Source organism: Astyanax mexicanus, chromosome 25, assembly GCF_023375975.1.
Source record: "Astyanax mexicanus isolate ESR-SI-001 chromosome 25, AstMex3_surface, whole genome shotgun sequence".
Classification (NCBI taxonomy): domain Eukaryota; kingdom Metazoa; phylum Chordata; class Actinopteri; order Characiformes; family Acestrorhamphidae; genus Astyanax; species Astyanax mexicanus.
Genome location: NC_064432.1, coordinates 2,080,987 through 2,102,291, shown reverse-complemented (window position 1 = coordinate 2,102,291; position 21,305 = coordinate 2,080,987). Strand labels below are relative to the sequence as shown.

The 21,305-nt window shown below is 34.6% G+C and overlaps 3 protein-coding genes across 4 annotated transcripts; 2 read left to right on the top strand and 1 right to left on the bottom strand.

Moving 5' to 3' along the window:
• Positions 1-211: 211 nt before the first annotated feature.
• On the top strand, positions 212-4,081 carry scpp9 (secretory calcium-binding phosphoprotein 9). Its single transcript, XM_022681620.2, has 7 exons — positions 212-453; positions 562-675; positions 1,713-1,781; positions 1,949-2,023; positions 3,406-3,456; positions 3,562-3,607; positions 3,891-4,081. The coding sequence occupies exons 2-6, from the start codon at positions 562-564 to the stop codon at positions 3,601-3,603; spliced, it is 351 nt and encodes a 116-aa protein (XP_022537341.2). The 5' UTR covers positions 212-453; the 3' UTR covers positions 3,604-3,607; positions 3,891-4,081.
• Positions 4,082-6,580: 2,499 nt separating this feature from the next.
• On the top strand, positions 6,581-12,734 carry odam (odontogenic, ameloblast associated). Of its 2 annotated transcripts, XM_049472460.1 has the most exons (10): positions 6,581-6,668; positions 6,808-6,913; positions 7,000-7,044; positions 8,680-8,751; positions 8,923-9,126; positions 9,765-9,809; positions 9,912-10,040; positions 11,039-11,116; positions 11,237-11,283; positions 12,548-12,734. In XM_049472460.1, the coding sequence occupies exons 2-9, from the start codon at positions 6,854-6,856 to the stop codon at positions 11,264-11,266; spliced, it is 663 nt and encodes a 220-aa protein (XP_049328417.1). In that variant the 5' UTR covers positions 6,581-6,668; positions 6,808-6,853; the 3' UTR covers positions 11,267-11,283; positions 12,548-12,734. The 2 variants fall into 2 exon arrangements, with proteins under 2 accessions (XP_049328417.1, XP_049328416.1); XM_049472459.1 differs by lacking the exon at positions 6,581-6,668 and having other exon boundaries at positions 6,676-6,913.
• Positions 12,735-12,915: 181 nt separating this feature from the next.
• Positions 12,916-18,318, bottom strand: LOC111195168 (translation initiation factor IF-2). The gene is made up of 17 exons (XM_022681621.2): positions 18,291-18,318; positions 18,043-18,095; positions 16,626-16,868; positions 16,179-16,235; positions 15,908-15,976; positions 15,714-15,779; positions 15,545-15,562; positions 15,369-15,389; positions 15,218-15,247; positions 14,791-14,817; positions 14,531-14,551; positions 14,364-14,390; positions 14,201-14,236; positions 14,042-14,074; positions 13,925-13,942; positions 13,324-13,392; positions 12,916-13,221 (listed from the first exon to the last, which is right to left on the bottom strand). Exons 1-16 carry the CDS (start codon positions 18,301-18,303, stop codon positions 13,357-13,359), a joined length of 768 nt encoding a protein of 255 aa, XP_022537342.2. The 5' UTR covers positions 18,304-18,318; the 3' UTR covers positions 12,916-13,221; positions 13,324-13,356.
• Positions 18,319-21,305: the final 2,987 nt, after the last annotated feature.

Sequence of the window (21,305 nt, the reverse complement as noted above, 5' to 3'; positions counted from 1 at the left end):
AACTGTGTATAAATTACTAAATAACTAATGTATTTTATGTAACAATTCAATGTACAAATTGTATGTAAGAAAATCGTTACAAATAAATGGTTAATGACTGATTATTCAGTACTGGTATTAATCTATAAGATGACATAAATCCCCACTTAAATATGTGTTCTTTATATAAATGTATTTTTAAGCATATAATTCCACAACCAATTTAAACCCTTAAATTAACGGTGTTTTCAGAAACTGCTGGTGGTCGGCGGTTTGAACGGTGCTGGTCTGGTGACTGGTCTTAATGGTGGCTTGGTCACTGGTCTTAATGGTGGCTTGGTCACTGGTCTTAATGGTGGCTTGGTCACTGGCCTTAATCCTGGCTTGCTGGGCCAGGGGCTGGTGGTTGGAGGGCTGAACCCAGCGCTGATCCCTGCTGGTGGCGCTGTAATCGGACAGACCCCATTCGCTCAGGTAAGAAGACTTTTGCACTGGAGATAAGAGTATTAGGTAATTAACAAGTATCTAATGAGTAATTGTTGGAGTTTAATGATAATAACAGGAGCTTTACCTGGTTTGTAGATGCTGCCTGGTATGTCTCCATTCATGATCCAGAATCCAATGGCTGCTCCATTTGGGGCACCCAACCCTCAGGTGCCAATGCCTCCACAGCCTGCAATGGGCTTCCCACCCATGGTAAATAACCTGCATGCAATGAGAATACACTTATGGGTCGTTGCATATTTTTATTTTTGTTGGTTTGGGCATTCTTTACACATGATGAGATCACAGCAACCACTGAGCAGCATCATGGCAACTGGCTGAAGTACCATGAAGTACCATGGAGTATCATGGAAGGCACTTGCCAAACTGTAGAGCCCATTTAGCACACTTAACAACACCACAGATATAATCTTACATACCATAGCAACCACCTAGTACCCACTTATTAATACATACCAACCAGAGACTGTAAAAAAGATGGACGTCGTGTCGCCGTTCCAATTCATTTAATGAAAATGAAGCCAAAATCTTCCGCCATGTTGGCGATCCTGAAACCCGAGTCTGTAGAGCGCAGTAGAGACCAGAGGAGGGAGAAAGACTGTGGAGAGACAGCCTACTCATTTAAATAACCCCGCCCCTGAGGGCTGCCTCGAGGTCACAGGCTGCACAGTCCACACCTTTTTTGAATAGAGCTGAATAACGGTTTAAAAACGAGTTCTGTGGGGATATAAAAAATTAACAATATAAGCAGAGGTTATACTAGCTGTTACATTTAAATAATGGAGGTAGAATTACAGTATATTGGGGAAAAAAACGTGATTGAAAGTTGTTCTGTTTTGCCGGTTTTGAAACTTATGGGGATGGGTGGGGTTACACAGCTTTCTGCAACCGAACAGCAGGGGGCGCCCGACCTGTGGTGGCTTCACTTTTTTTTGAGATACGATGCTCTGTCCAGCTATACACAGTCTATGATACCAACCGTCTAATAATACCATAGTAACCACTTAGTAACACCATATATAGATAGATACCATAGCAACCACCTGGGCTACTAGAGTGACCACCATCACTCTGAGAATCACAATTCAAACAACCTGTTTTGCCCATTACAATTACAATTACAATCGGAAATGCAGATTACTTAAACTAATAATGTAAATAATAACTGTCGTTATAAATAAAACATCATGAATCACATTTTTGTGATTATTATTTTCTCATTTTAACAGGGACTGCCATACCTTGCGCCCCAAAACCCTGCCCTGCGCCAGATGCTGCCTCCTCAGCAGCAAGCAGCGGTACAGTCCACTCCCTACTTCCTCCCTCTCTCTCTCTCTTTCTCTCTCTCTCAGTTCCTGTGAAAAGTACAGATCAGTATGTAATGAAAGTCTACGAGCTGTTTAGACTTGTAGGTTTTCTCTTGGGGAACCGCTGTTGACTCATGTTGTGCTTTTCGTCTCGTCAGGGCGGGATGAACCCAATGGGAAACGGACAGCAGCCACAGGGAGACATGCCTGCTGGCCCAGTGCCACGATTCAGGGTAATTTCCTTCAACATATACACTGTATAATTAGGCACTGTATAAGTGGTGTGGGTTTGATGTAGTTAGACGTAGTTTTTGGTGACATATGGTACGTACACTGCTTACTCTAATGTACTTGATTCAAAGGGATAGATAATTTCTATGTGTATAAATTAGGGGTGTCACGATTCTTTAAATCCTTGATTCGATTTTCTTTCCATGATTCGAGGCCTATGCCAGTTTTAGATTAGTCTATGGTCAGTCATTGGTTTGATTCATCAAATTTACAATATCTTATTTCAAAAGGTGGGCTTGATATAAGTGATGCAAAGTGATACAAGTGATCTGTAATACACCACATTAAGCACTAATGATCAAATTTAAATAATTTAATTAAGATATATATGTAATGCCATCTAGTGGCTTTTTTTGGTAGCAGCAGTGTGCACTATTAAAACAGCAATGTGCAACATAACAAAATAAATAATAAAAAATACAGGAACAGTCATGTACAAAATAATAGAACAATTAGAGCCTTAACAAACTGAACTCTATCCTACTATAACAGTTAAACATGAAAAATAAGACTTTAAGACTTTTTCTTTAATAAAGATATATTATTAACTTTATCTGAGAGAAAGATGCTCCTTAAGGTATCAAAACTATTAACATATTTGAGGCTAGACAAAACAACTGTTATTTTTATATTTTCTATAAGTTTTTCTTTAAGAAGATGAGAACGTCCACATTCTCTGGAGAAAGAGCTGCTCTTTGAGCAGTCACAATGTCGAAATATCGAAATCGTGACACCCCTAGTATAAATACATATATAATACCCAACACCCCTTTGATTAATGCTGTATTCAGCTACAATAAATAGCATCCACTGCTGGCTCAGAGGTGCAAATGCACAAACACACACACACACACACACACACACACACACACACACACACACACACACACACACAGCTTGTGTAGTCCCTGTGGTAGTAGAAGTAATGCCAGTAGAATAGGAGCAAATATACAATAAAAATCAAAAGCCTAGTAAATGCTTTCTTCTCTGGACAGTAGAGACAAATGACGCAATGACACCCATTTATTAAAGAAATTAAAGAAATATCCTTGATTTTGGAGAAATAAACAGTGAAAGAGCAGGTGTCCTGATACTTTTGTCCACATAGTATTTTGTCCACACTGTATTCATACTTCATATTGAATATACTTCATAATACCCTGTTCAGTAACATCAAAATCATATATAATCTTCTATTAAAGCCAACGAAAACATTTCTCAGCTTAATATATACAGCAGTTGCCATTATCCTGTGTTATTATTATGTGTCTGTAGATTTTATTTTTTTTTAACATGGCATTTATTTTCTACTTTTTTCATTTAGCGAACACTGCTCAGGAGAATGCAGGCCAAATCAACTAACACCAACCCTGAGGTAATTAATTCAATTATTAATTCAGTTATTAAATATCTAAATTTTTATCAAGATCTTAGTAGATATATCATTCATCATTAAACAATCTGAATCTTTTTTTTTCAGGTCACACCAACCCCAACTGTATCGAGCACCCTGATGAACTGATGAGGTGTGGGTACAGTTTGTTTCAACCATAGTTAACAAAGCTATATTTTACTATTTGCATATTTTTTTTTACAGATTTTTAGGATAATAGGTAATCGATCATTTTTCAGTCCAATTTTCAACCTCTTATATTCTATTGTACTGTTAGTTTAGAGAGAGATAAGAAATAAGAAGAGAAAAATAAGAAGTACAGCATTTGATTAACTACATTATGAATATGTAAACTGTTATTTTTATTATTTTGTATTGACGTTATTATTTTGTTTCTTCCTTTTCTTTGTTTACAGCTTTTTTTCCAGAGAAGCTGGAGGTGTTTCAGGAAATTCACACTGTTCTCATTTTCATCAATGTGAAATCATGAAAATCAGGGAAGAAAATAATGTGACAAACACTGTGTTCCTTTTCTTGACTAGTTAGAAAAATCGTTATTGTACTTTAATGATTAGACTTTCAAATAAATCTTTGTGCATCAAAAAAATTGTCATGTTTCTGTTCATTTTCAGTTATTGATCAGTATGGAAGTATTAATAGATTTTATATACAGTACATTTCATCAAACCTTTTAGTTTATCTGGAAACGTTTCACTGATTTGCACTGCCATCTTATGGTTGCCTTGAGAAATAACAGTGTAGAACTTTCAGATTCTACCAGGTTTACACTAAAATATAAAACACAGAAATCCTTAGTTTTACTCTAATTTTCACAGTATATATTTATTTATTTTCATAATATTAAAAACATACACTTACACCTACAATAGAAGTTTAAAGGACTCTGCGCAGGGGAAGCTAAACCAAACCAACTGGTTCCCAAGTAATTCAGAACAGGTTCTGCATTTGCAATAGCAGAATTATTAACCTAGGGCTCATATATATGATGTGTGATAACCATATTTATAGTACTGTCTATAAGTGTAATACACAGATAAATAATGATTTGTAGGTGCTGCACTTTGATCATAAGAGGTCCATTGTCTTAACACTTTGAGAACCTCTGCTCTACACTGTATTTAAAGTGACAAATTGCTGATTTTAGACAAAAGCAAATAGATTTAACTATATAGAAATAACGGGCATTGTAATAATTGTTTTCTGCAAAATAAAAGATTATTCATATAATAAATAATCTTACATTGCTCGATAGCAGTGCTGCATAATTAATAGCTGTGTATCCGTAATTAGAACAAAATGTACAATAATGGCAGATAAAATCTGTCTTTATAGGAAATATCATGGACAACGTACGAGATACAAAAAATTATATATTTTTAACATATATATCTATATATTTTTTTTCTGTATAAGCTACAAAATACTGTACCATAATATAACCATTGTGCATGTGCACATTGAGAATCCATACATAAACAATTAACAATACCCACACTGTATCATGTGACATCCCCGGGCTTAAATAACAATCGGCACAAAGTCCCAGACATAGCATTCCTTTCCATTCCATTAGTTCTACTCTTGTCCTGCAGCCAGACAAGGTAGCAATTGCTAAAAGTTCAGACAGCTCCTTCAGTCTGGGTTTACCAGAGCTGAGCTAATGAAAGCTCTGCTGAAACTCTGTAGTCTAAGCGTTCATTAGTCTACAGCCAGGCTCAGCCGGGATTTAGCCCGGCCTTAAAGTCGACCACTGAGTCTGAGTGTTAAATACTAAACTCCGCAAATAACTCAACACTGTTAAAACTAGCTCATGATGCTATCATCAGTGCAGGTGTGTGATGTCACGAGATACAAAAACTAGACGCTTCTAGACAGAAAGTGAGTCATTAAAAGGGAATGTGAGTAAGTGTGAGTGAATAATGGCACCGTTTTACACCTCTAACTAACTACCTTCTACTACCAGATCAGGAGAATCTCTCACTATCTTTAATAATAAACTCATGAAGACAGAGCTCTTCAAAGAGCACTTACTCTCCTAACACCTCTAACTAACTACCTTCTACTACCAGATCAGGAGAATCTCTCACTATCTTTAATAAACTCCTGAAGACAGAGCTCTTCAAAGAGCACTTACTCCCCTAACACCTCTAACTAACTACCTTCTACTACCAGATCAGGAGAATCTCTCACTATCTTTAATAATAAACTCCTGAAGACAGAGCTCTTCAAAGAGCACTTACTCCCCTAACACCTCTAACTAACTACCTTCTACTACCAGATCAGGAGAATCTCTCACTATCTTTAATAAACTCCTGAGGACAGAGCTCTTCAAAGAGCACTTACTCTCCTAACACCTCTAACTAACTACCTTCTACTACCAGATCAGGAGAATCTCTCACTATCTTTAATAATAAACTCCTGAAGACAGAGCTCTTCAAAGAGCACTTACTCTCCTAACACCTCTAACTAACTACCTTCTACTACCAGATCAGGAGAATCTCTCACTATCTTTAATAATAAACTCCTGAAGACAGAGCTCTTCAAAGAGCACTTACTCTCCTAACACCTCTAACTAACTACCTTCTACTACCAGATCAGGAGAATCTCTCACTATCTTTAATAATAAACTCCTGAAGACAGAGCTCTTCAAAGAGCACTTACTCTCCTAACACCTCTAACTAACTACCTTCTACTACCAGATCAGGAGAATCTCTCACTATCTTTAATAATCTCCTGAAGACAGAGCTCTTCAAAGAGCACTTACTCTCCTAACACCTCTAACACACTAACTACTTCTAACCTCATTTCCTTCTTCCCCTCCTTCACTCCTCTATCCTATTATTTCCCTTTGACCTCCTTTAGGCCCTGTCTAAAGATGTTTTTATCTTTAACTTCTATTACTTTTGTACTTCACTATTGTAAGTCACTTCGGACAGATAAAAGGAACTGGTAGACAGAGTGTTGCATGTTCAGGCACACAGTATTTAAAGCCTAAAATGACCATGATGCCTGTGGAGATGATGTCAATGTCTTTGGTCAGCTGAGGTCACCTGCAGCTCTATTACATCGTAACCACACCGTGTCTCAGGTGGCGAGGATGAGGAGCACAGAGACAGCTTAAAAAGAGCAGGCTGAGAGACTTTCACAGCTCAGAGCTTCATTCAGCAGTGAAGGTATCTGTAGAGTACAGCAGAATTACGAAATTGAGAAAATTTGGAGGAAAAATTAGCAATTTTTTATTATATTATATATTATTATATAATAATATTATATATATATATTTTTTTGTTTTTTGTTTTTTTTGGACCCTAGATCTCTGGACTATTCTCTATTGGACCAGATTCCACAGTGGGAGAAGATGAAGCTCCAGGTCATCGTTTTATTGGTGGTTCTTCTCAGCTTGTGTTCTGCAGCTCCTGTAAGTGTCTGTATCCCTTATAAACTCATATATGTAAAGTATAAAGATTATAAATGTAACAATTAATTATCTTTTTTTTTATTTAGATCCTTCAGCCACGAATAGGAATAATTGCAAGTAACAGCAATGAGGTATTTACCCCTTTATCTGTACCTCTGTATCTCTCTAAAGCCGGGTTTTTTTACACTACAGTCTGATGTAGCTGTTGTAGGTGTTAAAGATAGCATACTTTTGGTATCAAGTCAGACTTTTCAGGATAAATTGACAGAAGGAAATGCTTCAAAATGACTTATTTCTCCTGTAAATGTGCCACTCTCTAGATATAAAGTTTTTTGTTCCATAAAAGTAATGATATACATAGATTATTTAGTTGTAAATATTGTGTATATTATATTACAAGAACTATCCAAAAATAGAGAAAGAAATATCTAAAAATGCAATAGACCTTATTTGTATCTGTGTTAAATGTGTACTGGGTGTGTTCACACTTTAATTTGAATGTGGATCGGCTTTATCCAATCCAGTCCTAAAAATAACCAAAAACCAAAAACCTGACCATTACATATAGGCAGAATCTGAATTGTATCCTGAATAAGGATTTAGATTTTAACCATATGGATTTCAGAGGTGGAAAGTAATGAATTACATTTACTCAAGTTACTGTAATTGAGTAGATTTTATGATTCATTTGTAATTTTTTAAAGTAGTTTTTAAAATAGGTAATTTTACTTTTACTCAAGTTCCTTTTTGTCACAAGTAATTTACTTTGCTACATTGGACAACTCCCAATTACTGAGTAAAAAAAAAAAATCTTGGGGGAAAAACACACAATTGTCTGAATAAAAAAAAAAATAAAAACTGAGCATGGAATAACAAGGCAATAACGTCCTCATGCAATACAAAATGTGTCCCGCCGGACAGAGCTGTCAGCTTTCATCATTATACATACTTTTATCATTATACAATCTGCTTAAATGTTAAAAGAAACATGTAAATAGCAGTTAAAGCACAGCAATGGCAAGTTAAAAAATAATAATGATCTGTAAAACTATAAAAATTCACTTTATAGTCACCTATATGACCATAAATGTTTAACAGCAAAGAAAAAAAATGGATCACTTGTTCTTGAAAGTGTTTTATGGGGGGGTCTGAACAAATACTGCCTGAAAGATCCAAATTATTATTTGGAATAATAGTTCATTAAAAAGATTTAATTTATGATTTGTTTTTACTTTTTACATCAAATAATTAAAAGTAATTATGTAACTTTTACTCAAAGTACATTTTAAATTGAGTACTTTTTTACTTTTACTCGAGTAGATTTTTAGATGGGTACTTTTACTTTTACTTGAGTAGAATTTTAGCAAAGTAAAAGTACTTTTACTTAATTATAATTTTTCAGTACTTTTTCCCCCTCTGATGGATTTGCGCTTAATAGTCAAATGTGTCTCTTTTTATGTAGACTGAATAAAAGGTTGCTATATGGGACAGAATATATGGATATGCAACAATAATTACTGATGTTTCTGTTTTTCTATTGTAGAGAGATTGGATCAGATTTGTGTCTGTTTAAAACTTATTTTAAGTGAGTTTACATTAGCATTTTAATCTGGTTCGGTCTAATTCAGATTGTACAATCCTGATACTGTATAATCCTGATACTTAAGATGCACATTAAGTGATCAAGTATAAACTGTGTAAAATTTTTAACAAAAAAACTTTAACAAATCCACTCACCATTATATTCTCCTTTTTTTTTTTCTTAGATCTTACGTCTCAATGGAATCACCCTGGCTGGTATGGGCATGGGCATGGGCATGGGAGTGGGCCAAGCACAGGTACTGTATTACAACAGCAATATAATTCTAGTATAGATTTAGTGCATTGTGTTGATTATCTGGCATAAATAAAGTGGAATTAATAGTTATATTTTATATATATTTTACTGTAAGAGGTTTATTAATACTATTGGCTATAAAAGTGTTTTTTTTTCTTCTTTTTCTCTACAGGGAACACCGTTATTTTCCCCTTTCCTGATACAACCACAAGCAGACGTCCTTCTGTCTCCACAGATATTGAACTTTGGTGCCCAGTTGCCCTTTTTACCACCCCAACAGAATCAACTGCCACAAGTACTGATACCCCCCAATCCACAGGAGCAGCCCACCGCCCTGAACCCCAACAACCCTCAACTCAACCAGAACCCTGGCCAGGTATTGTACAATCTATAACATGCCAAAAATCACCATTCACCAATCATACCATTTAGCTCACACACATTTAGAAACCAACGTCAGGCCTCGCTCCAAACTCCCGTAATTGCGTAAGCTTGCCATGAGCATGCTGGCCAGTGTCCAATAAATCTCACTCACAAGATAGTACCTCACAACCAGTTATGTCAGTAATGCGTTACTTACTTTAAATGTCTAGAGATACATTGTTGCTGTTAAAAATGCATTTTCCAATAAAGGGAGTATTGGCAAAACTGGTTATAATGTTTATGTTAAGGCGGCGGGAGGTGGTGTCTGCAGCTGCTGAAAGTAACTAATAAAGTAACTTGTAAAGTAACTTAGTTACTTTTAAAATCAAGTAATTCATAAAGTAACTAAGTTACTTTTTAAAGAAGTAATCAGTAATCAGATTACTTTTTCAAAGTATCTATACCATCACTGCTCACAACTTATACAGGGATAGCTATTTCTAACTGTCTTTTGTGCTGACACTTTATGATCGTTTTTTACTCTATTTCTCATATAATAAAGCCGGTTTCGTTAAGCATATAAGAAGTTTCATGATTGAGAAAGTGCTCTATTGTTTGTTTGCTAAAAAATTAATGTTTGTCTTTATAAAGATGGTTCCTCAGTTCTTCCCCTTCCCTCAAGGAACAGGAGGACAGGTATTTTGTGCATCACTTTGTATATTTACTTTCATTTTCAGAATAGTTTCTGATGTATAAAATATACTACAATTATTCTTTTTTTTTTTGGTTTTACTGCAGCAGGGATTCCCGTATTACCTGACTTATGGCTTCAATGGAGGGAACCCGCAGTTGGGATTTCCACCCAACCAGAAACTGGCCCCACAAATCCCAGTAAGGCCAACTCTGGCCCCCCGGCCACCTGTTCGGGTAGGCAATTTGTAGTGGTATTTTTTCATGATTATTAGTTACAGTATATCAGGAGTGTCCAAACTTTTTTTGTTGGGGGCAGAAGGAGAAATATATTTGAAGTCACGGGCCACAGACTCTGTAATATCGTTAAAATCGTTACACACCATTTTACTTGACTTACTATCTTTATCTATCTTTGACAGTGTTGTGTAAACTAAGATTTTTCAAATTGATGTTTCATTTCATGATGTCTCTTAATATTAAACTCCTTAATTACGGCAACTTTTAGACTCTTTGGCCCGTTTTTCTGCGCTAGAAATGCGCACTCTCTCCGCTTTTAGACTCATTGTCCCGTTTTTCTGCGCTAGAACTGTGCTTTCTCTCTGCTTGTAGACTCTTTGGCCCGTTTTCCTGAGCTACAACTGAGCACTCTCTCCACTTTTAGACTCTTTGGCCCGTTTTTCTGCGCTACAACTGAGCACTCTCTCCACTTTTAGACTCTTTGGCCCGTTTTTCTGTGCTACAACTGAACACTCTCTCCGCTTTTAGACTCTTTGGCCTGTTTTTTGAGCTACAACTGCGCACTCTCTCCGCTTTTAGACTCTTTGGCCTGGTTTTCTGAGCTACAACTGAACACTCTCTCCGCTTTTAGACTCTTTGGCCCGTTTTTCTGCGCTACAACTGAACACCCTCTCCGCTTTTAGACTCTTTGGCTCGTTTTCTGCGCTAGAAATGCGCACCCTCTCCGCTTTTAGACTCTTTGGCCCGTTTCTGACACCTAGCGTTCAAACTTTGAATCTCACATTATAAAAACCTGCTTAACAGCGGGCCAACTTTCATTCTATTTCTAAAATACCTTGCGGGCTGCTCCAAAAAAGGAAACGGGCCATAAATGGATATTTTTAAGATCCCATAGAATGCATTTATTGAGCATTTAACACTGTTGTTTAATGTATTAATAGTAAGTATGTAACTTTGTTTGTGGTCCTTTTATGTTTTCTCATACAATAAAACAGAACAATGGAAACATTCTGGAACCATGGCGTTTGACTCCACCCCCTGATAACCGTGGGGACCGCCCTGGCGTTGATGGGGTAATAATAATAATATAATACTGTACTGTGCTTTCTATGAAATGTAAGCATTGATAATAAATACATTATTAATTCTTGTATGAATGTGACTAAAACCCAACCTGTTAATCTAATTGACAGGATCCTGCATTGTCCTTTTTTAAGCCATAGACATTAATAGTAAAAAGGTAAGTTGGGTTTGAGTTATTCATTGGATTTCTATTGATTATAGACACTGATCAGCCATAACATTATGACTGCTGGAATCTTCTTCTGCACAGTTTACAGTGTTGGTCATCCTCTAGTCTAATCCTTCATCAGTGCCCACATGATTTTGTTGGTGGTCTATGGTCAGTGCAGCAGTGACCCTGAGGCGTTTAAAAACTCCAGCAGCACTGCTGTATCTGATCCACTCACTGTACCACCAGCTCAACACTCACCAACACCTTATACACCACCACCATGCTAATCACTGCTAATCACTGCTGTATCTGATCCACTCACTGTACCACCAGCTCAACACTCACTAACACCTCATACACCACCACCATGCTAATCACTGCTGTATCTGATCCACTCACTGTACCAGCTTAACACTCACTAACACCTCATACACCACCACCATGCTAATCACTGCTAATCACTGCTGTATCTGATCCACTCACTGTACCACCAGCTTAACACTCACTAACACCTCATACACCACCACCATGCTAATCACTGCTAATCACTGCTGTATCTGATCCACTCACTGTACCACCAGCTTAACACTCACCAACACCTTATACACCACCGCCATGCTAATCACTGCTAATCACTGCTGTATCTGATCCACTCACTGTACCAGCTCAACACTCACTAACACCTCATACACCACCACCATGCTAATCACTGCTGTATCTGATCCACTCACTGTACCACCAGCTTAACACTCACTAACACCTCATACACCACCACCATGCTAATCACTGCTAATCACTGCTGTATCTGATCCACTCACTGTACCACCAGCTCAACACTCACCAACACCTCATACACCACCACCATGCTAATCACTGCTAATCACTGCTGTATCTGATCCACTCACTGTACCAGCTCAACACTCACTAACACCTCATACACCACCATGCTAATCACTGCTACTCACTGCTGTATCTGATCCACTCACTGTACTACCAGCTCAACCACACTAACACCTCATACACCACCACCATGCTAATCACTGCTAATAACTGCAGTGCTAAGAATGGTGAGAGCCCCTACACAAACAATAATAGGTGTTCTGTAGTGATCCTGTGTGATCATATTGTTATGGCTGATAGGTGTATTGTGTTTATAACCTTGTAGACATTAAATACGTATTTTTGAGGTATTTATTTCTCTTCTCTCTCTCTCTCTCTCTCTCTCTCTCTCTCTCTCTCTCTCTCTCTCTCTCTCTCTCTCTCTCTGTAGGCAGCCTGCTCTCAAGAAAAAGCACTAAGAACTAAGAACTTACAAATAGCACAACTATTGAATTTTGAAAAGAATATTTTCCTGTAACCCATCAATACAACAAATATCTTATTAATTCAAATGCAATAATTAATTAGCATTGTCATGTTTGTATACCAGCGGATAATAAATGCTTTTGTGTTGAGAACATTGTGGTGCATAATTTAGCATTGATTTCTCATAATTTTACAGTTTTATCTTTATGTCAGTAAATGAAATTCTAGTCTTTTTGACTTTTTGAGGGCAGTGGTGTTAACCACTACACCACCACTACACAAACCTTGTTAATTGTTAAAGTACAACACACAAAGATTACAGGACAAGATGTATAGATGCTGATTTAAATTTTTATTGAATGAATGATAGGTATTTCATATCCAGAATAAATTTGTAATTTAAAAAGTTACCCTCCACCTTACCATCCCTTAGAGATTAAAACAAGAACACAGATAAATATAATCCATCCTAATGTTTTAAAAACATCATGGTCATTATTTGAAAGGTGCATCTCAGTTTTTAAGGACATTGCATGCATTTAAACGGTTTAGAATAAGTAAAGTATAGTACACAATTCTAAATTATGCTCAAGGTGTTAAATTCTCATAATGGTCCACGACCTTCAGACGTTTATTGACCTGTAAAAATATAAGAGACAAAAGGAGATGTGTGTTTAAAACTCCTAAAACTCAATCTTCAGGATATATATATAATAAATATATTAATTTATTAATTTGTACCTGTGTTATTGTAGACAGATAATCTCTTAAGGCTTAATGCGGACGATACTCATCGCTCTCTGAGCCAAACTGAAATAATAGAAATAGAAATAAATCACATTAGTATTTTAGATCATTTAAACTGTTAAACTGTTGGTGAACAACATTGATAAAGGAATTAATTTTAAAATAATGTAATTGTCTGGCAGCGGGGTGTGCCAGAATATATCTGTAAAAATACATATATTTTTTCTCACTCCAGCTGCCAGAAAATTATTAATTCAATTATTAAATCAATTATTAAAAAATGTTTTTATTTATTTCCCTATGCAACAGTATTAACAGTGTATTCTCATCATATTAATATGATTTAAAATTTAATTTAAATAGCAAACTATTCAATAATTTTCCCAAAACTGAAACACATTTTATTACTGAATAAAGTAAAAAATTAAAATATATATATATTAAATAATATAATAGAAATGACCAAAAAACACAAAAACTAAATTAATTGCCATTTAATTGTCCAAGCAAATACTCAAATACGCAAATCTAGTGTTTATAAATAATAAGTAGTAATTAGAAATAATAAGAGATCTAGAATTCTGAAGATACTTACTACCGAAAGAGGGGGAACCTGTTCATTGAATCAGAAAGAAAAAGTAAAAGATTTAAGCAATGTTACATAGAATAGATTTATTAATTATATTATATTATATTATATTAAAATACTTACAAACTGTGCCGTCCCAAATTCAAATGCAATATTCTGTGAAAAGAAAATAAAAAAAATAAAATAAAACAGTGAAAATTTTATTTTAAACAATGCACAAAAATGTAAAATGATCATATAAAATTTGATATAAAAAATGCAAGTTATAAGAGCTTTAATTACAGTGGAATTCTGGTTGTAGATGATCTTGAAGTAGGGCTGAGGAAGTAATATAGAGGAAAATAAACTGATTAGGAAGCTTAAAAGCACATTTTAATATTTTATTATAGCAAAACTTAAAAAATTAAAAATTAAAATAGAGGTTTCTGTTATTTTGCCAGTTTACCTGAGGGCCAGCTACAGGGGGTCGACGCTGATATAGAGAAAAAAATAAAATCCGAACTTTAATCATTGCAGTCACTTTTTAAGTGAATTAATTATCATATCTGAAGGTATTGTGTGTGTGTGTGTGTGTGTGTGTGTGTGTGTGTGTGTGTTTGTGAGTGCGCCAACCTGAGGTGGTCCGTTTGAACCCTGTAAAAATAGAGTATCATTTTAGTATCATTACTGACACTGGCGCCACAATATAATAATATAATAAATAAATAACAATATAAAACCTACAAAACACGTAAAATAAAATATATGATGTTCACTGTATTTGTATATGACTAATACAGCTGTGGTAAAATAGTAATATGCAATAATAATAATAATAAAGTAATATACAGTAATATACAGTACAGTAAAACCTGCAGGCTGAATAAACTTACAGCTGGCAGGATGAAAACATTCTCTCCCTGTTGGAAAATAAAAATATAATATAACAAATAAATATAACAATTGAGGCTGAATAGAAATTTGTAATATTTTAATATACATTATTTACAACATACATCATTATTCACAACATCATTATTTGTAGTATAATGTTTATTAGGTAATTATCTGCATAAGGACTGTGATATTTTGCCATTTGTAATCAAAGATAATAGATTTTGTGGTTAGTTTCAGCTAAAATTAACATATTAAACTTGATTTTTTTTGTAAAATCAGAGAACAAATGTCAGCAAACAGTCTATTCAGGGAAAAGAACTGTACAATTTAGCAATATTGTACAGCCTTATTATTGTTTTTGTGTAAGGACCATTTAGAATAAATTGATTTTAAGATTTAATTAAAAAATATATATTTTTATACCTGTTTCAGGGGCACACTGGCACTGATGTTCTGTAAAAAAAAATAGTTTAAGTTATAAAAAGGTATATAAAACCTGTTTTAGCTGAATTTAACACAATCTATATTAGTAATTATTTAAACAACAATTATACAATATATTGATCATAATTACCTGAGCTGTCACATTGTCAATCTGTGTGTGTGAATTCATGTAAGAAATGTAAAAAAAAAAAAACATAAATAAATAAATTATGGTCAATGTACATACTGCTGTCCCATGACTTTTGGCATATCAGTGTATTAAAAAAAAAAAGTCATAAAAGAGTCATGAAGTCGTGAAGATCTTACCCGGAACAGAGGGGTGAACTGCAATATAATGGACATAAATGACATTTCATTACTTTATTAGACACACAATGATACTACTGATCTTGTTTTATATTAATACAGTTTTAAACAGAGCTAATATATATATAATATATAATATACATATATCATTATTCTGAAGAAAACTCACTGTGATGTTGGGCTGGACTGGTCTTCCTCCATCAGGACGGAAGGGAGGGCGAAATGGCCCGCCAGGCTTAAATATTTAATAATAATAATAATAATAAAATGTATTAGCTTCATGTTTAATAGATTAAAGTATATTTATCATACAGACATTTTCCTTTAGCATTTATATTCTGCATTATTGAGGCATTAACTTACTCTTCCACCCCCATGTGGACCTCTGTGACCTCCTTGTGGACCTCCTCGGAATTCAGAAGGTCCAAAACCCTGAATTAATTATATTTGTGTTATATTATTTATATTAAATTATACATTGTGAGAAGGACGTTAAATTGTTTACTTATATAAGTATAAGAGATGTAGGAGATTATAAAGCAAAGATAAGAGGCAACATATATTTTTTTAAGTTTAAAAGTTAAGATTATGACCCCAATTTGGCATAAAATGTAATGAAAGGGAATTTTCTCACATTTGGACCCTGTTCTTCTGAATCATCCTGACCATACCAAGAGTTCAGCTGAGAAGGCTGTATAAAAGGGAAAAAATCAGGCAGGAACAATTAGATTTGAGTGATGAAGCAGACTGAGAAAAAAAAAAAAAAAAAAAAAAAAAAATATATATATATATATATATATATATATATATATATATATATATATATATATATATATATATATATGTTGAAACAATGGATGGAAGTATTTTTTAAATGGTTTGGCCCAAAACATGGCCTGAATAGAAAATAGAATTTTATTTAGGTCTATCTGGAAGTTTATATGCATATATATATATATATATATATATATATTCAGTTCCTCCACAATCAAACTTTTGAAATTCCATAGCCTTTTTTCCCACTTTTTAAAAAAACTTTTACTTTAGTTAATGCTATGGTTATTCTTTGTGAGAAACCCACCGCTGGTCCAGAGGGAAAGTTTCCACCACCATTGGGTCCAAAGGGGAAATTTCCTCCTCCATTAGGTCCAAAGGGGAAATTTCCTCCACCGTTAGGTGCAAAGGGGAAATTTCCTCCTCCATTAGGTGCAAAGGGGAAATTTCCTCCTCCATTAGGTGCAAAGGGGAAATTTCCTCCTCCATTAGGAAACCTTCCTCCTCCGTTTGGCCCAAAGTTTCCCCCTCCATTTGGAGGACCGTTGGGCTGGAAATAAAAGAAAAGATTCAAAATTTGAGAATCTTAATATTAATTTCTTTACACTCATTAATATTTAAAGCAGCACTAGGTAGGATTTCCTTGATTTTTGATCTTTTTAAAGAAGTAAAATTACAGCTTGAAACTCACTGCAGCGCTGCATTGAGGTGTAATAGGAGGAGTAGCGGTGCTCTCGTGTCTGTGCCGGAGCTCCTCTGAGCTCAAACCAGACTCTGTAAGTTTTCTGAGGCGGCCGCGACCAACGCTCGCGAGAACTGCGACCTGCTTTCCGACCTTTAGTTCTAACAGTTCTACAAGGACTACTGGTTCATTCTTTACAAACTAACATATAGACGCTCTGACAGAAGCTGGAAAGAGACCGAATATGTCTGTGAAAGCCAGAAAACGAGAAAGAGAAACTAAAATCTGCCTGAAACATTTATTACACTCTACAACTGTAGGGGGAGCTCACGAGCACAAAATCTCAATCCTGCCTAGTGGAGCTTTAAGTAAGTAAAATTCACACAAACCTCAGAACCACTAGATGACCTAGACTTTGGTCCAATCGAGCTCACAGTATATAGAGATGTAAACCCTCTATAGAGGGTCTAATAACCATCTTAAAGCTAAACTCGTCCCTTAAGAACCCCATCCTTTAAACATATAGATATAAACCAAAAATGGGGACTTTTTAAGGGGCCCAAGCACTGGTCTGAAAACTACTGTTTTAAATCACCTAAATCATTAACCAATGATTAACCAGTGTGGTCTAACTTATTGGCTCTGCTGATGCTGGTTGGAATAGCATTAAGTCAACATAAAACGTAAAACATAAGCTAAGCACGTGTTAAGTGCTAAGAAAGTCAGCAAGCTTACTAAATATTACTTGGATATACCTTATATAACATTAAGAATAGATGTAGTAATGTCTAAATAGCTCTCAACACAAGTGAGTACACCTCACAGTCAACCAAACTCCAAATGTCCAAATATCCCTCCCTGATAATTAACATGGCACCTCTTGGCAAAGAACTCTGAGGATGTGAGAAAGTTAAGATTGTTTTTTCATGTTTTTTTTTCGTGATAATAGTGCCTTAAGTTGCCTAAACTTATGTTTTACCAAAGTACAAGCAAACTGCATGCATTATACAACATTGAGAAAAAAAAAGTAATTGTTACTCACACGGGCAATCGCTCCAACAAACAGCAACACTGCAACAAACAGGACCTCCATTGCTGCAGAAATGTTAATGGAAATATTCATTTTAGGAATAAAATAATGTATAGAAATTAATCAGAGACTGCTGTATACTTTTAAAACAAAATTCTAACGACACAATATAAACTTAAAACATAAAAAATACTGTCTATTTGTTAAATCCTTAGCTCTGTTTCTCTACACTACAGGAAGAGAATTTGGTTGATGCTTACCTGCTCTTAGCATCTGCTCAGTGTCGTTCTGCAGCTCCTGCCTCTGTATTTATAATGAACCTGCGTGATGGTTGAGTAACCGCTGCATTGCTCAAACCGGATTCTTATGGCCCAACCTGTGTTAATTATGAAAAGGATGTTTGAATTGACCTTAACCTGGTCTTGCATCACGTTGCATAAGCTGGTTAATGTTAATTAGCTAGGCCATGATGACTTTGGGAAAAATAAAATTGTAGAACATTCATTTCTTTAATAGCTGTAGAGGGTGCATAAATGTGCATTATGTGCATAAATGTGCAAATGCTGTTCAGTCATAATATAATATAATGTATTATAATTGAAATAAAAACTGATTTTATGGGTAGTGAGAATGTATTTGATAACCTTTTAAAAAATGCCATTTTTATTCAGTTAAGAGTTATAATGCTAAACTTTTTAAAAATGTATTACTGTGTGTTAGTGATACATCAAACTTTTTTCTTTACTTTTTGAATAGAAGTTTCTTGTTTTAAATCGCTCTCGTTTCAGATTTAAATGGAAAAATTAAGCTGTACAAAAGTATTAGTATTTTTTTTTTTTAGAAAATGTGTATATTTTAATGAGTACAAATATCATGAGTAGTTTTCATGAATGTAACATATTTTTAATGTTTTGTCTGCTCAAATTCATTTCATTTTTTATATATATACATATACATTCCTGAAAAAAATACATATATATTTGCTTCATACTCTCTGCAATCATTTAAAAAAGTCAAAGTGAATGTAAGAATATTTGTTTTACACTATTCTATATACTGTATTTATTTTTTAACCCTGGCTTGGAGTTGTACGCGCAGTCTTTGCTGTATCTGAGGGTGATGACAGAGTGTAGATTTGGGCGTTAATTTTCATGCCTCAGAGAACATAATCTCTTATGGACGGTGAGTAAAGTGAGCGTAGGCTGACTTAATATCTCTCTTAATATCATAATTAGGTATATTTAGACTTAAATATACAGGTGGATCAGTTCTTCATAATCCTTCAGGATTTTACTGAATCCGTTTTAGAAACAGTTGCATTTAGAGCCACCCTGTTGATCACTGGAGTTAATATATATATATATATATTTTAGAAATCTGCATATGTGGAAATGTACTGTAGTAATATAGCAGTTACAGCCCCCGCATGACATTGGTGTCATCCTCCCTCCAGGCCCTATTTAATAAATCCTCTTAATGCAGGACTTCAGAGGCGCAGTGAAGTCGACCAGAACGGTAATGGGTTTTAATTTACACAGAGATTATTACAATATACACTCAATCATCACTTATCATTGCATTGCAATATACAAACATTCATTTTGGACTCATGCTTTATTTCTTTTAAGAATCGCGTCAGCAGTTCCACAAATATGAAGACAATAGTGAGCTTCATTTGCCTTCTTGGCTTTACTTTGACTTTGGTCGTCCAAGTAAGTCCTTTAAATGAACACAAGCTAAATATATACTGTGCATATATACTGTATATTATATCCAATCATGTATTGTTTACTTGCTGTTTTTTTTCAGGCCCAAATCGGGGACACGTCCTCCGTTTCTGAGTCTGATGAGGTCAGCAAACTTTACATGAATTAAAAAATTCAGTTTTAATATTATCAATATTACAACTCACTCAAGATTAACCCTTGTGTGGTGTTCGGGTCTGTGGGACCCGTTTTCATTTTTCATCAAATGATACTAAAAAAATATTTTTTCTAACTCAAACTCATTGGCATTGGCTCATTTTTTGTGAAAAACATATATCAAAACAAATTTTCAATAAACACACACTGTACAACCCCCCCCCCCCCCCCCCCCACACACACACATTTATATTACATACAGTCTGTTTGGCCAAAAGGGCTAATAAACATTGCTTCATTTGTAAATTTGAAACTAAACAAATTTTCTACTCATATCTTGAGTTTAATTCATTTTCTTTTACATTTTATTAAAAAAACTAATAAAAAAAGAGTAGCACTTTTTGAAAGAAATGTAACATAAGAAAGGTAAAGGGCAAATATTAACCATGTAAGCTGTTTATATTGCTTGCAATTTAGGTGAAGCGAGCATGTGTAAAGCATTTTAATGTAAAATTGCTTAATTTTGCTGAATTAAATACAAGTAACAAAGTAAACGAGTAACAAAAATATGAACACCACACAAGGGTTAATACACCTCAGAAAATAACATTTTAAAACAGTGCAATATAATAATTTTGAATAACTTCCTTATAGAAAAGCTCACACTTTGTTGGTTGTGAGATCACCTGGATGCCCTGTGCTCACTATTAGATGTCTAACAGAGTTAATAAATTAATAAATTAAATAATTCCAAATACACGTACTAATTTCCAGAAAATTGTTTAGGAAAAGTGGTAACACTTTAAAATAAGACTACCTTTATAAAGGGTTTATAAATGGTTTACAATTAGTTTATTAATGGTTACTAATTAGGTTGTAAATGCCTTAAAAATCATTAATAATCAGTTATAACACATACGTAGAAAGAGCAACAGTATAGACGGCTGTGTAATATAGTTCACTATTTGGTAAACAACAGGTCATTGTTGCCCTTTCTACGTGTATGTGTGTTATAACTGATTGTTAATGATTTTTAAGGCATTTACAACCTAATTAGTAACCATTAATAAACTAATTGTAAACCATTTATAAACCCTTTATTAAGGTAGTCTTATTTTAAAGTGGTACCGGAAAGGTTTTGAGAAGGGTTTGGCTTCTAATGTGATACAGTTCCTGATTAAACACGTTAAAATGTTCCCACAGAAAATGAGCGTTGTCAGGTTTACTGCTATTTTGTCATCATAATTGTATATAATCACAGTTCCATTTTATCATCTGAAAGATCATATTCAAATGAACAAGAATTATTCTTAAAATGTGTCATTTGAAATTCTGTATGAATGGGAACATTCATCTGTTTTTAAACAGATACTTGTATTTCAACAAGAATCTATAAAACTAAAAGTATTTCAT